This window comes from Coenobita brevimanus, chromosome 51 (assembly GCF_032717465.1).
Source record: "Coenobita brevimanus isolate Jiangsu-jjx chromosome 51, ASM3271746v2, whole genome shotgun sequence".
NCBI classification, from domain to species: domain Eukaryota; kingdom Metazoa; phylum Arthropoda; class Malacostraca; order Decapoda; family Coenobitidae; genus Coenobita; species Coenobita brevimanus.
The window spans coordinates 1,379,646-1,397,801 of NC_137004.1; the positions used below are offsets into that span (position 1 = coordinate 1,379,646).

The window sequence follows — 18,156 nt, forward strand, 5'->3', positions numbered from 1 at the left end:
GAAAACGCAGATTGGAGAAAATTCAGAGAAACAAGAGAGATACAAAGGAAGTGGGATATCTTTCTAGACCTCTACAATTTGGGAGTGGAAAAATTTGTACCAAGAGTAAGAGGGAAAGAAAACAGGAAAAAGGAGTGGTTTAACAGAAGGTGTATGATAGCAAAAAAAAGACAAAGATAAGGCGTGGAACAACTGGAGAAAGAGGGGCAACACCAGAACAAAGGAAGAATATAAAAGAACTAGAAATGATTACACAAGAATACGTAGAGAAGAAGAAAGGAATTTTGAAAAAGGTATAATAGACAAATGCAAGGATGAACCCAAACCGTTTTATAGATTTGTTAATGGCAAATTGAAACAAAAGGAAGGAATCACTAAATTGAAAGTAGAAGGAGAGGTCTATAAAGATGCATCAATGCAAGCTTAATGAACAAATGTTTCCAATCAGTTTTCACAAATGAAAAAGAGTTTGTGGAAGGGGAGGGAGTGACTAGAAATGTACTGGTGATAAAAGATATAAAAAGTGGAGGTACAGGAAGTGCACAAATTATTGGAAACTCAAGATGTAAGGAAAACCCCAGGACCTGAAGGAATTTCTAATTGGGTACTGAAGGAATGCAGAGAACAACTAGCAGATAAAATTCACAGTTTAATCATGTGTTCTCTGGAAGAGGGGAAGGTGCCACAAGAATGGAAGAGGGCAAATGTGGTACCAATTTATAAGGGAGGAAACAGGGAAGAACCCCTGAATCATAGACCAGTGTCTCTAACCAGCATGGTCGCAAAATTGTGCGAGAGAATCCTGAAAGACAGATGGATAAAATATCTAGGAGTGATGAATATTTTGGCCGAATGTCAGTTTGGATTCAGAAGTGGAAGGTCATGTGTTTCTAACTTGTTGAGCTTTTACTCAAGAGCAATTGACGTGGTACAGGAGAGAGATGGTTGGGTGGATTGTGTGTACTTAGACTTAGAGAAGGCCTTTGACAAGGTACCTCATAAGAGACTAATGTGGAAACTAGAATATATAGGAGGACTGGAGGGGAAACTCCTGGAATGGATGAGAGACTTTTTGAGAGACAGACAAATGAGGACAGTAATAAAGGATAGGATGTCTGGATGGAGGGAAGTAACAAGTGGAGTCCCCCAAGGCTCGGTGTTGGCGCCAGTAATGTTCCTGATTTACATAAATGATATGTTAGATGGAGTGAACAGTTATGCAAGTCTGTTTGCTGATGATGTAAAGATCTTGAGGAAGATAGAGGTTGATGAGGATTGTAAAATCCTGCAGGAGGATCTGGATAGGATACATAATAGGAGCCGGAAGTGGGAAATTAAATTTAATGTAAAGAAATGTAAAATATTGGAAATGGGAAAAAGTACCAGGAGGCCATCACTGAATTATTTGTTGGGTAATGAATTAATCACAAAAACGAGAGAAGAGAAAGATTTGGGAGTGCTGGTCCAAGATAGTTTGTCACCTGAAAAACATATTAACCCCCCCCATCCCGACGTTTTCTGGACAGTGGTATGCCCCAGTCCCGACATTTTTGGACCTTTTTTTTTTTTTGGCTCAAACATTCGCTTTTGGTGAGAAACATCGAAAATTCATAGAGAAATCGCTCACCTGAGGTTTAAAATACTCGATCCAGGTAGGAGTACCTCCTTACCTTATAGGGTTTTCTATCAGGCTGGCTGCAAAGAAAACGAGTTCTATGGGAGGATAACTATTCCACACCACTCATAAACGGTATTTATTTATTTATTTGGTACGAATTTATACGTAGTACGAGAGTATATTGGTTTTCAAATGGTAATATAGGCATTATAAGCATTGTTTCACTCACTAACTCATCACCATTCCTGACCCTTTTTTTGCCACATTACCTGATCATCATTTCTGACTGTTTCTTCCTCTAATGTTTGTCCTCCACACTGTCATCGATTGGGGAATCACTCTGGCCCTGAATTTCGTACCGTGGCATGACATGGCTTTACTGGCCAGGTCACTGATAACAGGTGAATTGCTGAGAAAAGGGCATGCAGGGGGGGGGAGGAGGTCATGCTGGGTAAGGCATTGTCCCTGCCTGGCATCTTGTAGAGGAAGGTGTCCCATGTATACGTGCCAAAAATCACACACGAAAATTGAAAATTGTGCAAATTAAATTGAAAATTGTGCAAATTAGGGACCTTGCAATGTTGCCACGTTAATTTACGTCTCTGGGATATAACTGCACATCATGTGAGGATGTGAATTCACGTCTCTGGGGCGGGGCGGGTTAACAAGATAGGTAGAGAGACGTATAAACTCTTGGCTAACATAAGAGTAGCATTTCATCACATGGATGAGGAGATAATGAAAAAATTGACGGTGGCCATGATCCACCCCAGGTTAGAATAAGCAGTGGTAGTGTGGTCCCCACACAAAAAGAAAGATATAAACAACATTGAGAGAATACAAAGAACAGCAACCAAGATGGTCCCCAGTCTGGCAGATCTGTCATACAAAGGGAGGCTGGAAAAGCTGGATTTGCCTTCCTTAGAGGAAAGAAGAAAGAGGGGAGACATGATTTCAGTGTTCAGGACCATGATAGGAGTAGATAAAATTGACCGAGAAGATCTGTTTGTATGAGATAAGACAGCAACAAGAGGACACGGAATGAAATTGAAGAAATCAAGCTGCTTGAAGGATATCAAGAAATACAGCTTTCCTAATAGAAGTATAGACCTGTGGAATAGCCTAGACAAGTGATCGTCCAGTCTAAAAACTTAAACAAGTTCAAAGCTAAATTTGACTTCCTGAGAAACAGCAACAGGAACCCACAAGCATAGCACATTTCGTGTATATCACAATTAGGTATATTAGGTAAATACATAAATATTTGGAACGACTTAGATGAAGAGGTGATGCAGGTGAAAAACATTCGTGTGTAAAAGCAGACTAGATAAATGTGGATATGGAGACAGGACAACATGATCATTGCTCAATTCCTGTATGCCACAAATAGGTAAACACACACACACACACACACACACAGATCCAGCAGATTATTAACTGTTCCTGCATATTCATGTTTCATGCTATGATACACTGAGCAGGTGCCACACTTAGTCAGACTGGTATCAGATCATCAATTATTCTAATACCAAACTTACACTTCAAAGCACAGATACTGATAGTTAGACAACATGTGTTCTAAAGCATTAAGAAATTTCAGGCTAACTTTGAGAAATAAACGATTTTTCTGAGAACTGGTTATGCAGTACTGAGAACCTGGCAGCCTGGCTAGCTTCATGTGTATTCATCAGATAGAGAGGAGCAGGGGTCAGGAAGGGTGAAAAAAGTTAGGGGAGCATTAAGCTAAGAAATTTTAAATTATACTCCCCAACTCAGAGATGACAGCTGTAATACTGCTTTGCATGTACATATAGTGAGTAGCCAGTACACAGCCTACAGCAGTTATTATGGACATGTTAAGTGTAATAATCTACCTACCTATCTATCTAGCCACCTATAGCCAGACACTTTCATTCCATAATATGTGAACAAACAAATCACCTCCATGACACCCTGTACTTTGCCATTAGTCTGCCCTCTCACCATTCACAACCCCTCTCTCATACACTTCTCCACTCCATCCCTCCACCTCCTCCTCGGTCTCCTCCTCCCATCCTTCCTCACTCACATACACTCTTCTATCCAGCCTCTCATTCTCCATGCTCTCCACATGGCCAAACAATCTCAGAGTATTTCCTCTAATGCTTTCAATCATATCCTCATCAACACCACATTCCTCCTTCACTTCCTCATTTGTCTGTATGTCTCTCCATATAACACCACATACTCCTCTGGAAGAACTTATTTCTACTGTTTTCACTCTTGACTTGCATTCTTCCAACAGGGTCCAAGCTTCACTTCCATACACTACAGCAAGGATCACAATACTGTTGTTCAGCAACTTTTTACTTCCATAATCACTTCCCTATTCCTTATCACAGCTTTCAGTGAACCAGCAACTTTCTTCTCTTCCCTACCGTTTCATGCACTTCATCCTTACTCATCACACAACCTGAATACTTGATAATTATAATTTCAATTAAGTAAACAAAATACAGTGAAAGCATTGGGACTATTTTTTGTCTCTGCAACCCATTAAAATTTCTCTCACAACCCACCTCTGGGTTGTGACCTATACTTTGATAACCATTGCTGCTCATTCACACCTAAAAACTGACACTAATCAGCTTGGGCAACTTTCTTACTGTTGATAAAATAGTGACCTGAGTCACACATAATGTTCACATTCATTTGCATTCTTCACACAAACCTTCCAGTATTCTTCACACAAACCTTCCATAAGTCTTGGATGGTGGCTGTAAGAGGATGCAGCTCATGTGGGAAATGTTGACTAGCACAGAATACAGGACCTCCTCCTCAGTAATTTGTTTGCATAATATCAATTACCGGTAAACCCTTCAATATCAAGACAAATTTTAAAGAGATGTATATTTTATTCCTGCTACCTTCAGATGATTTTATGCAGGCTGGAGAGAGAAACCAGGTCATGAATGGATCAATGGAGACTGCTCCCAACCTCCTCGCTCTAAATAGTTTCTCCTAACTGAACACAATCATCAGAAGCTGGTAAAGAAAAAAAAAAAAAATACATGCTTAGATTGAAGGGGTTAATTCTTTAATTCCCTTAAGTTTACTTCCAGTTTTCTTAAACTGACATAACTTGCAAAACAAACAATATTAACATACCATATGCAGAAATAATTTGATGAGACAGAGGTGCTAGGGCATTTTCCAAACAAATGAAATTATAACGAATGGCCATGATGTGGAAGGTTAAGAAGGCACTCAAGCACTTCTTCATTATCAACTTATTTCTATATATGGAATGTTAATTTTCCTGTACATATTTTTTATGCAATCAGTATTAACATTATCAAGGCTTAGATATTAAAGTCTAGTATTCAAAGTAAATCACTACAGAAGGGTTGCTAGAAAGCCTCCTAAACCCAACAGAATATAACCTCCAGGGTAACCACTTCAACCCAAGAATGTAATATTGCTTTGCTCTTGTTATCTCAACACTATTTTATTTAACTTATGAAAGACCTTCCACATTAAAAGGGTTTGCTATTGCCATCAACAACTCCTTCATCCTGAGAGGTACTTTCTAAACTGAATAAAAGCAACTGGTGGTAACAAGATTAAGGCAGAAAAAGTGATTGCAATGATGGGGTTAATATTTCCATTGATGCACAAATGAAAAACAAGAGTAAACTCTTGCCCACAACTCTACTGAGTTTACTCAAACAGGTATAAAAGAAAAACTTAAAAATGTGAGTGAGGGAAATATAAGAATAAGGCTGCTTACATGTCAGAATTAGTGTTATCAAGGAAAGCAAATGGAGCAATGTCAAAATAAAACAGATAACACAAGTCATGGAAGACAGAAAACAGAATAAGGAAAGTTATTATAAAATCAAAATACCAAATGTAAAACCAACATTAAATTAAGAGATAAAACAAAAGAAGGAAAGTTAGGATACTATGAGAAAGACAAGACCCAGAGATGAGAAATATCTGAGTAGAGAATATCCATATTAGAGCAAAAGATCATTTAAAGCAGCATGTCAAATATATGGTTGGAAATTTTGAAAGCTCGCTACATATACTAAGACTGATGGATACTGGTTAATGACTGAGATATGGCTCATATTAAATGCAAATTTTCAATTAAATATAGCTCCAAGCCCTTGCTGCCATAGAAACAACTCTCTATCAACCCTTTCATGGTCAGGACAACTCTAAAAATGTACTGTAACCTATTCCAGCAAATGCCAGGCAATATAATTCAGTTGAGATCGAATCAGATGAGTATGACTGCTAATACAGGTACTGTACTAGTACCAATAACCCCCTCATAGTTGGAAAAACTCTAGTACAATGTACCCTCATAATCCGCATACGATACATTCCTAATACCCACATGAATACATGATCTGCATGAATACTCATCTTCACATGGATATGTATAATATACTGTAAACCTAACATCTCTCTTAGTATGGAAACTGACAGCTAGATTTATCCCCAAGTATTGTAAAAATGACAAACTATTATTTTCATCACAAGATGTTCATAGTACATCCAGATAAAAGAGCACTTTTTTAATTAGGTGTATGCCAATTTTGGGTCAATTATAAGCCAAATCATGTTCAAAGAGTTAATAACTGAAATTCATGGAAAATTTATATAAATCCAAATTACATTAGTTTTTTAGCTTCCATCATATAATGTGGAAGGATATTGCAACAAAGGGGTATGAAAAAATACAGTATAGGTACATCAAATAAGTGGAGGATATCTCAATGTAAAAAAAAAAAAAAATAATAATAATAATAATAATTTACTCATGGAGTACTGGCCAGAGAGAACAGTGTTGCATTTTCTCTCTCTCTCTCTCTTGCACGAAGGATGGGAGAGAAACAGGTAGGGAAGCCAAATTAAGATATGAATCAAAGATATTCAATCCCTCAAAATATCCACTAAGCACATACACTATATATATTAAACTGTTTAATTACATTTGCCGCATTTCACTCCTCTTCCTTATAATTTCCTTTCTGTCATTTTCCATCTCTCTCTCTCTCTCTCTCTCTCATGAAGGATGGGAGAGAAACAGGTAGGGATGTCAAAATAAGATATGAATTGAAGATATTCAATCCCTCAAAATATCCATAATGCACATACACTATATATAATAAACTGTTTAATTACGTTCGCCGCATTTTATTCCTCTTCCTTATGATTTTCTTCCTGTCATTTTCCTTTCTCTCTCTCTCTCTTCACTCCATCTTTCAGTGATCATGGAAATGATGATAATAATGATTATGCTTGTGATCTAACTAATGAACGTCAAATGGCATGACTTATGAACCGGGTGGTTAATTCAGATTTTGTCAGCAGGGCATATTATTACCTTTAAAATTTCCTCATAAGTATTTGCTTTTATTTTCTTTATTTTTTAAATGAGCAAATACATGCAGTGCACAGTTTTGGACCATGGCAATTGTCAGGATATACTGTATTTTATTATACCTATCACTGGGTAATTCTATTCAGCTCAGACTGCATCATAGGAGTTTGAATGTTAAAATACCAGTAAATTAACTCCTTACCCACAGAAACTATGTGTCACCAAATTCTGTCTCATACAGCAATTTTTCAAGTCCTTCAAAAACCTTTTTATGCCTTATGAAATAACCGAATGCATCACAATAAATAAGTACATGCACTTACTCCCTCAGTTCAGTAATTTTCCTGGTACTTATGGCAAGTTTAGCATGTCTTGCCAGGTTAGCTGAAACTACTAATTCGAGCATGAAACCCTAATTTCATCAAATAACCACTATGAGTTCATAAATGCAAAATGATCATTTAATTAAAGCAACACAAGTAACTTCAAGTGATATTATGGTAATTGCAGTGAAATATGTGAATATACTATTGCAGATTACATAAGCTATATTACCACTTAATACATCATCCTCATGTAATCCTGTGTTGCCCCATGAGGAGTGTAGCAGCCCAGGGCTGGGCAAGATGCATGTGACCAGCCTCACTCATCCCTGAATGGCACCACATGTGCAATAAACCCCAACCATCCCTTGGATATAAACCTACACAGGGTCAATAATGTATTTATTATCTACAGTAACAAAATACCCTGGAGATCACATAAACATGCTAACAAAATTATGAAATGGCTCTATAAATACTTTTACTCCACTAACTTCTCATGTACTTTTAATTTCACTCATTTGTTTTGTTTCATTTATGTAGGTCCCAACATGCTTGCATGTGTCAGCTTTGTTGATGTAATGGTGACTCTTCATGCTACTCGATCTCTAGCAGTCTCTCTATTCAGTCCCTTAATCCTGAGGTCACAATCTACGACCTTGTCGCAACTTTTTTTCAGTCTGCCTCTCACAAATCTACCCTTAAAATCCACAATTCTCACCCTCTGCAACTAGTTGTCACCCTCCATCCCCTCCATATGACCAAACCATCTCAATCTACTGTCCCCCAATACAGTAGAAGCTTGATTAACGGAAATGGGATTTAGCGGAAGCTTGAAAAAGCAGAACTATATTTTCCATTAGGTACTCGCAACGTACCAGAATTTTCAAGTCCATCACGAGGCGTGAGGTGTCACTAACGGAAACAAGCCACTTTCTCCCAAGCAGAACTATTTCTTTCCATTAGGTACTTGCAATTTACTGCAATTTACTCACAATTTAGGTACTCGCAACTGTGTGTAGCATCTGTGTGTAGGCTTCAGGTCACAAGGGAGGGGAAAAAATATTGGAAAAATCACAATTTACCGGAAAATTCCATTTTATCTATGGTTTTCTGAGAGAAGCTTGCAAAAGCAGAAAGTGTGATATAACAGAACAGGGGTTGGCTCTATTATTCCATTACATCAAGCTTCTACTGTATACCATTAACACAATTAGCAATGTAGAAATGACAGCACACACGCACACACACACACACACACACACACACACACACACACACACACACACACACACACACACACACACACACACACACACACACACACACACAGAAGGATGACTTGTGACAAAGTGAGATGGGGAACCTAAGAGAGTGAGTCAGGCAAGCTCTACCACCAATACTGAAACCATTGGGTTTCAAAGTATGGTGCAAAATACATTCCCTGGTGGGCTGCCTCTTCCCTCCCTTCCCCTCAAATGCACACAGACACTTCTCAGCAAAGACAGTTTGAATATAAAATATACAGATATGTTGAGTGTAAAATACAATCTATTAAAAAGTGCTGGAGCATTATCATCATAACCATCCTAATCAAATTTCCAACTATTTCAAAAGGTTGGGATAGATTTTAAAACTGACAATGATGATAATGGGTGAATTTAAAACAGATTATTTTTTTAATATACTGATACCATTTTGGCATCTACATCTCAGTCTCAGCTGATATACATAATCATCTTGAATTGTCTACAATAAAAATAACAGAGTTGTCCTGACCTTATGAGGTTTAATAGCAACAGCAATCAGACTTGAGCTCCTATTACTCAATATCAGCTAAATAAAATAATCTTTCATTAAATTGAATAGAGTTACAGAGCTGCTTCCACCATGTGAACTATATTTTATACTTATGGCTGTTACCATTATATCCCTTTTTTTTTTTTTAATTATACTTTTCATGCAAAAGGAAGAAACCATATCTCATTTACAAGTGCATCCCCACAGCCTAACAATGCATGCCAAATAGGGAAGGGGTCGAGTCCAGAAAGCAGGGTTAACTGACGTGCAACACAGTATCCGGAAGGGAAGAAAGAAGGCAAGATCACCGCAAGCAGTAAAGTCAGAGAGCGGAAACATGGAGCCACTGGGAGTTTCATCATAAATCAATTCTACTATAATATGCATATAATGGTGATTTACAAAAATTTACTAGTATGGTAGGCATTACACACACACAAAGAAAAAAAGACCTCATTTTTGTTCTGCCAAAACTTTATGAATCTACTAAACAATATTTTGCCACATAGAGTAAACAAGCTGAATGAATTCATAGTCAAATTTATGTCAAACTCCCTAATTTTTCGTAGTCTCCGCTGTCTATGCAAGCCATCTGCATTTATGTCAAGGGAACATTGAAAGCTGCAATTAAAGAGTAAGACTGTTTAGGGTCAGGCAGAAGGAAAGGGAGGAGAGGGCGAGGAACAAGGCTTCGGTAACCTGTTAACCTCTTGAATCTGGTTACATCTTTTATATTTAATTTTTACCATTTCCAGACAATTTTATTCAACTCAGGAAAGGCCACTGATACTGAAGTGTTTAATGAAGACTACATCTAACCCCTCCAGTGTGAAAAGCCTGTCACTAATTGAATAAAATCATCTGGAGGTTGTAAAATTAAAATTAAAACACTGTCATCAGAGTGAAGAGGCTAAACCAGCAAGCCAGCTGAGAGCCGAGGCAGTCACAGGTGCAGCTGAAAGGCCTGTCATGTCATGTCTTAGAGGCATATCTAACCCTCTGAATCTGGGTGACATCCATTTTATTTTACTCTTGCTACTACTGGACAATTTTACAATATTCTACTCAGGAACAGCCTTTCATCTTGAAGGGGTTTATCAAGACTATACCTAACCCCTCCAGTCTGAGAAGTCTATCCTAAGCTGAGTAAAATCATCAAGAGATGGCAAGAATAAAATGAAAAGCACATCCCCATGTGCAACTGATAAATGATACAGGTCTGTATTCTTGTCGGCTTATGAGGTTTTCTAGCATCACTTCCTCTGCAATTTATTTTGCCTACTGAACCTTACTCTTCTCTTCTATGCCATCTATGCCTTTTCAGTAACAACAAAGATTTCATAAATAACTGCTCTAGGTTACTTATGTTGTTTCAGTACCAAAACTGATTGCATAAACCATTCATTTATGGTATTCATGTCTTTTTCAGTACGAGCATGATGGCATGAATAACTACAGTATGTTATTTATGTTTTTTGAATATCTTTTAGTATTAACATGATTGCATAAATAAGTCTATGTATTTATGTCCTTTTGGTACCTACATGCATTACACAAAAAACATTCCAGAGAATACTGATGTGACACAAGCAGAAAACAACTGGTAAGGAAGTGGTACTAGGGAGCATCCTCAGCCTAGAAGATTACAAGCCACGGACTTCCGAGGAGGGTGTTATAACTTTTAAAATCATACTACAGTTCTCCACTCTTGATACTCTGAATTAACTGGAGGAGTGGGTTGAGTAATGGGACATTTCTCCTTCTTTACAGAATCTTACAACTTTATTCATGAGTGATAGTAATAATGAAAATTTTTGCAACTGACACTTATAAGTGAGGAAAATAGGGCTCAAAATTTTTTTGGAACTATTTCCATATCCATACAGTAATTCCACATTTAAAACATTTTCACTTAGTATGTTTCTCAGCATAAAACTGTCAATCAACAAAGAAACATTTTTTTTACAAAACACATCATTATTCTTCATAACTGTAAGGCTAAGCCATGAAGGGTGAGGGCTGATACAATTCATATTACCACTTATCTCAATATATATCACTTATTTCTTTTAACTGCTTACAAAATATGGAATTTAATACAGATACACCAAATTTCAACATCACATATACTACATTCTGATAACTATATGCTGGTGTCTGACAGTTATTTGCAGCTCATTACATGCTATTTCAATGTTTGAGATAACTTTTCTTGCTGGAACATAGACCTCATTTAAAACAATTTTCAATTAACACTGTAACTTACATCTACAGTGTTAAGTGTGGAATTACTGTACATACAGAACTAAACTATCTTTGTTTAAAAGACAGGAGAACTTGAGTTATATATGAATCTTTTATGTTTTTTAACAGCTGAATTTGCAAGGGGTGGTTTGCATAGGGTTATAACAAAGTAATTCCCACTCACTCCACACACAACAAAACAGGCCCACTGCTGTGCCAAGACTCGCAGCCTCTCTAGACTCTTAAATGAAAAAATAATAATGATAATAATCTATAAATATGAACCATGAGCACTAAGGGATAAGATACAAGTTTAAGTGTATTATACATTAAAGAATCATGTCTAAGTATATAATAAAACAATATCTAAGTGTAAGTATATATATATATAAATATATATATATATGGGACCAAAATAAGTATAGTCAGGCAAAAAAATTGATACCTTTTGGACTTTTCGATTCCCCACTGTCAGAATTAGCAGTCTGGGATATCGAATCGCTTTTGGCGGCCTGTGCCGATTTATTGAACATTGCCCTCAACACACTTGATATGTCTAGAAGAGAGAACACACACGCTATAGAGTGAGGGAGTGAATGGCGGCAGTAAGGGGCTGGAAGGAGGAGAAAGGGTGACTGGAAATGGATGGAAGAGGAGGAGGTTGCAATGGAAGCACTGGAATGAAAGCGGGAAATGGGTATAGGAAGAAAAAGAAGAAGAAGAAGAAGAAGAAGAAGAAGAAGAAGAAGGAGGAGGAGGAGGAGGAGGAGGAGGAGGAGGAGGAATAAAAAAAGAATTCTTGTGGTGGCTTGCTAAATCAGTTATACTGAGTAATAAATAAAATTAAGAATGAAAAAACAATTCAAGTGGCAGTTTGCTAAATCGGTTATACTGATAATTAGATGGATACCAATACTTCAGCTATTCCCTTCACAGTACTCCTTTCCTGCATTCAACTATCTATTCCTGCATTCTTGGCAATGATGGGAACACTGCTGGAACTCTTTTCTTGATGCTCTTTAAGATATTTATTATTTTATACTGAATGTCTTGAAATGTGTCAAAATTATGGTCTTTTATCACGAATTTCAGTTGGGGAAACAACCAGATCCTGCACAGTACTAATTCAAGTGAATAAGGTAGTTGTGGGACCAATGGAAATGCCTTTCTTGACCAAAGAATGCTGAGTAACAAGTGCTGCATGGTTGAGCCTTTTGCAGTGGTAACGCAACCATCACCCATTCTACTTCTTACATCAATTGCGTCAGACTGCCTTGTAAATGTTTCAGAAATTCAAGGTAGGAAACTGCATGAACAGGAGTATATCTGCAGAGATAGTCTAAGTACACAATTTCTTGCAGTCAAAAAATGCATGCAGCCTGATCTTTGCTTGCAATCTTGACTGCTGAACCTATGGGGGTCTCAATGACAGTGTTGTTTTCCACTGGGAGCTCAGCCTTTTGTTCTCTGGGTCATAGCCATAAATTCAAGTTTTATCTGCTTTTATGACTCTGGATATGAATGGCAGATTTGATGCACGTCGGTAATTAAATCGGGCTGAAGAAAGAAATGACACAATGCTCCTTTTGATTATTTATGATGTATGAAACACAATCGGTGGCAAACAATCAACAGTAGGCTGGTCATACAACCTAAACCTTGCCCTTAATAAGGTGCATTGGTATGTGGTATTGCATTGTTTGGTGATGTATGGCAACTAACAAAGTATCTGACGTATAGCACACAACACCACAAATCACTGGCCGTGCGTAACAAAGTAGTAATGTCATTATCAGAACTTTTTTACCACTCTTCACAATAAGGAGGGAACATACAGCCTAGTAAGAGTGAGGTGAACTATGGCAGCGAGGCACAGAATGACATAGCAAGAGGAGGTAGAAAAAAAAAAAATGGAGAAGGAAGAAGATGAGTGAGAATGGATGGAGGAAGACAGGAAATGTAAGATGGAATGGATGGAGGAGGAAAAGGAGTGTAAGAGTGTTTGGATGGAGGGGGAGGAAAAGAAATAAATGAGAAAAATGATGGGGGAAGAGAAGTACGAGCAAAAATAGTTGGATGAAGAAAAGGATTGTGAGAGGGAATGGAGGGTGAAGTGTACGAGACAATGAATGGAGGAGGAGGGGGAGGATAAGGAGAGATAATGAAGAAAGAGAATGATACACAACAGGAATGGCTATTGTGCAGTGAGAGGAAAGATATGAAGGAGAGAAAATAGTGGGGAAAGGATGTGGCAAAAGGATATGGGATACTTGGAGAAGGAAGACGAGGGAAAGAAGAGAAGGAAATGGAGGAAGTGTGATAACTGGTCAAGGAAAGGGAGGCAAGAACGAGGGATCATAGAAGGATAAAGGATAATTGGGGAAGGAAGGAGAGAAAGAAAAGGAAATAGGATGAGATGGATGAGACTAAAGGATAACTGATGAAGAAAAGAAAAGAAAGGAAGTGTTGCAAGGGAGTATATAAAAAAAAAAAAAAAAAAAAATCAGGGGAGGAGGAGGAGGAAGAGGATGAGGAGGACGAGGTGGAGGAATATAAAAGGATAATTTAGGTGGGATGGAGAAGGATGAGAAGGAAGGAAATGGAAGGAAAGGGAAGGAAAGAAAGAGAGAAGGAAAGAAAGGAAATGGGGGAAAAGGACTGCAAGGGAAGGAGAAAAAAAGAAGGGAAAACTTTTAATAATTTTTTGACCATGGCTAAAGCAAAGGACACAAAACTCAGTCTCGTGAACACTGACAACACACGTGAAACTGTGAAAACTCTCCCATGTAGGGAGTGGGGTGGGGTGAAGGGGGGTAACATGGAGAAACAGACAAGGGGAAAGAGGAATAAATGCCATATAGAGTCACACTTATGATTGACCAACATAAAAAAAGCCAAAATTGAGACAGAAAACAGCAACACACATGTCATTATCATATATATATTTTCTTATTGAGTTATAAAGTATATATTTCTTTCATCTTTAGCCTCAATGCAGACACTGTTTTGTGAGTCAGCAATGGGAAGGGTTGGGAACTCTTTTTTAAAGGGAGATGGGAGGTGGTGTTATTACATGGAGGAAAATAAATCAATGGGAGGAAGACATCTTGTGAAAGCTGTGTTGGGAGAGAAGGCAGCTTAACAACCTCAATCCAAGTGATGTTCTTTTTCAGTACACTCTTGCTACTACAAGATGATTTTAAACAGTTTGGGAAGGACCTTAAATAATGAAAAGGGTAATGAAGATTTCATCTAACCTTTGCACTTTCAAAAGTCTCCATCAAACTAATCATCAGAAAATGGCAAAATATAAAACAAACAAAAGCATCCCTGGGCTGACCGGGCTAACCACAGTAGCCCAAGTATATCATCTTTATTTTATTCATGCAGTTCCCAGACAGTTCTCAGGATAAAGTTTCCAAACTGGAAGGTCAGAATTTAGCCTTCATTAACCCATTTGCTAGTATGCTGCTCTTGCAAACTGAATAAAATTACAGTAAAAGTCCTCCAATCCGACCACTAATAATCCGAAAATCCTAATACAGTACTCTGAATTTTTCAAGGCAAAATTTTTTTTTTTTTTTTTCTGGGCTTTTTTCAAAATTTTCTTGTTTTATCTATGGATTTATCTGGCATGGTCTTGCTCATGGACTTCGGTGTACTTGCCTGCAACTATTCATCTACACTTTTATGCATTTCTGGTGAGTACAGCAATAACCCATATCATTTTAAGTGTTTATTTAATGATCATGCGAACACAATCACTAATTTCTGCTCAGGGGTGCCCCCTTCCTACCCCTACTGTATATACCCTGGGAAGATGGAAAGAGGGGAAGAAACGAGCTCCTCCTGCCTCTACCTCAGTTCCCAACCCTCCCCCATACCCCTACACAATCCAACCCCCCAACATTCGTAACTGGCTGTTACATCTCAAGCTAACCTCGTACTTTACACTCACAGTCACATTACTAATACACAAAAATAAAACACTAGAATATGTAAAAAGTATATAATATAACTATGAACATGCTGCAGCAAGAAATAAATGCATTATAATGTTGACGGTAAAACAAAAACATTAACAACAGGCCTCGTGCGTTGGATGCTTGCGTGCGCTTGCATGTGTGCGTGTGTGCGTGTGTGTGTGTGTGTGTGTGTGTGTGTGTGTTTGCAAAGCAGTGCACCCAACACATGAGGCCTGAGGTGGCCGTTGTTAATGTTTTTGTTTTACTGTCAACGTCAATGCATTAATTTCATGCTGCAGAGTGTTGATGTGGCAGGTGGTGGTGACCATCATCCACTCACATGACGTTGTGCTGCCTGCTTCTTCCTTAGCCTTTATCATTCTTTTTCTGTGCCTGCCCTCTTCTCTTCCTATTTCTCCAACCTTTCCTGTAACTTCTTATTGCTTTTCTTTCCTTTACAGGTGGCTTTACATTGAGTGACAAGCCAAATGGTTTCCTGTATGCCATGAAACCATTTACAACGCTGGGTGGTAACCATATAACCAAACCGTACATGCTCCCTACATGTCAGCAAGTGGGTTGGTGGAGGGTTAGTGCCCCTCCCCATAAAACAAATACCTCAAAGTCAAAGGGCCACCCCTTACGGGATTATGGCGTCTGGCAATAGATAGATAGAGTGTTGATAGTTATATACTTTTTACATAATCCTAGTGTTGTATGTTTGTATCAGTAGTGAGACCAAGTGTGTTATGCATGAAATCAGTTTCAAATGTAACTGCCAGTTAAGAATGATGTATAGAGGGGTTGGATAGGGGTGTGGGGGAGGGTTGGGAACTGGCATAGTGGCGGGTGAAGCTTGTTTTGTCCCCCTCCCCTCTTCCCTGGGCATACAGGTGCAGGAAGGGGGCATCCCTTGGCAGAAATTAGTGATTGTGAGTGTACATATTTCTAATGTTTTCAGAGGTCCCTCCCAATAGTCAGTTTAAACCAATACTGTAGGCCGAAAGACCCTCGGTCCCCTGCCATTCGGATTACAGGACTTTGACTGTATCTGGTTGTAGCATGAATACACTACCAATGACATCCTTGGGCTGAAGGGGCTAACCACTCCAGCTCAAGGACTGTCATATCCTATTTAATACTTGCTTGTACCAGATAACTCTATTCAGATTACAAAAGCCCCCTGGTATTGAAGATGTTAATGAAAGATGTATTTTAATCCCTCCAGCTTCAAAAAGTTTCTCCTATGCTGAATAAATTTGTCAGAAAACTTCAAGAATCAAATAAAAACTACTAAGCTTAATCACAATTAGGGTTTCATTCTAAACTGAAACTCTACAAAACCATGAAAGATACCAATGGACTTCATAGTTAGCCTTTTCTGCCCATGCATGCCATTTTGTTTCATTCTTGCTAGACAACATTTTTCAATGAAGGACCCCTAGCAGTGTAGGGATTAATTAAGGCTCTACCTAATCTCTTTAGTGCAAAAGTCTCCCCTATGCTGAGTCAAATTATATGATGACAGCAGGAATAAAATGAAGAGGACAAAACAGGATTCTGATGTCATTTCATTTTAAACACCACCAAATAACTTTCTTCAGCTGTAAGGGCGACTTATCAAAACAAAAGGGACAGACATACTGGGTATTCAGTTTAAATTAAGCACTGCTGTCCTAGAAACCCTTCTAGAACTGAATAACATCATCCAGAAGTAACAAGAATAAACTAAATACTGTACGTCATCAAGTGAGGGAGTTAAACAACATCCATAATACCCTAGAGGTGAAAACCTGTTATATATATCTACATAAATTATGAGCTGATAATTTTGTGGGGTGTTTCTATGGGGGAGACAAAATAACACTTCCAGAATCTGCAGATAGGCTATTTTTCACGTCCCGATAAAGTTGCACACGTGATAGAGCAACACCAGGAAGCTTTCAGGTGCATCCATAATGTTGGCATACTGTTCAGCATCAGCAACTTCATCATTATTATTACTATTTTCATCTACTTCATCACCAACATCATCTTGTCATCATCATTACCATCACAATCATCGAAATCATTATGAAAACATCATAAGTTCAACAACAACTGAAGGTTAGTAAATTAATGTACAGTTCCTAGAAGGTTTCTTCATTTTCAACATCATCATCATCACCATTATCATCACCACATTTATCACTAACTACAGGTTAATCAGCCGATGTAAGTTTCCAGCGAGTGTTCCTTTATCACCATAAAGGTGGGGGTGCCCATCATCCGTTCACTCAGTGTAGCGGTACTCTGTTTTTAGGGTAGCTCTATGTTGAGTGGGAAGCCAAATGATTTCCTGTAAACCAGGAAATCACTGACAATGCTGGGTGGTAACCTTGTAACTAACCAACACATGTTCCCCATGTGACAACTGGGTCAGCAGAGGGTTTGTGCCCCTTCCCAGAAAACAAATAACTAAAAGTACAAACAAGAGGCCTTGAACTAGGACTGACCAACAGGTAACAACTAAGGACTGAACAAAGTACATGGTACAGACTGCAACTTGGATGGAAAGGGATGTAAATGTTGAGGTGAAAGAGAGAGACTGTCCAGGTGTTTGAGGGTGCAAAAGTGGATGTACTGTATGTGGAATAACTGAAACTAAATGGGGGTGGTGAGAGTGTGCGAGAATGGGAGTATGGATGGGGAATATGCATGGGAGTGGGTGAGAATGAGAGGGCAAAAGGAGTGTGTATTGCTGTGTGCTAGAGATAGAAGGAGAAAATAAGAGAGTATGGATCAGTTGGGTCAAGGATTGTGTGGCTAAGATTGAAAGTTTGACTACAAATG

At 38.3% G+C, this 18,156-nt stretch overlaps 1 protein-coding gene across 1 annotated transcript in view; it reads right to left on the reverse strand.

The window, feature by feature from the left end:
* Window positions 1–18,156, reverse strand: part of unc79 (UNC-79 domain-containing protein) — a 384,753-nt gene that overhangs the window by 337,186 nt on the left and 29,411 nt on the right. Inside the window, 1 exon segment of the mRNA XM_080272838.1 lies at window positions 11,805–11,915. Within this exon segment, the coding sequence (XP_080128964.1) occupies window positions 11,805–11,915 (111 nt within the window).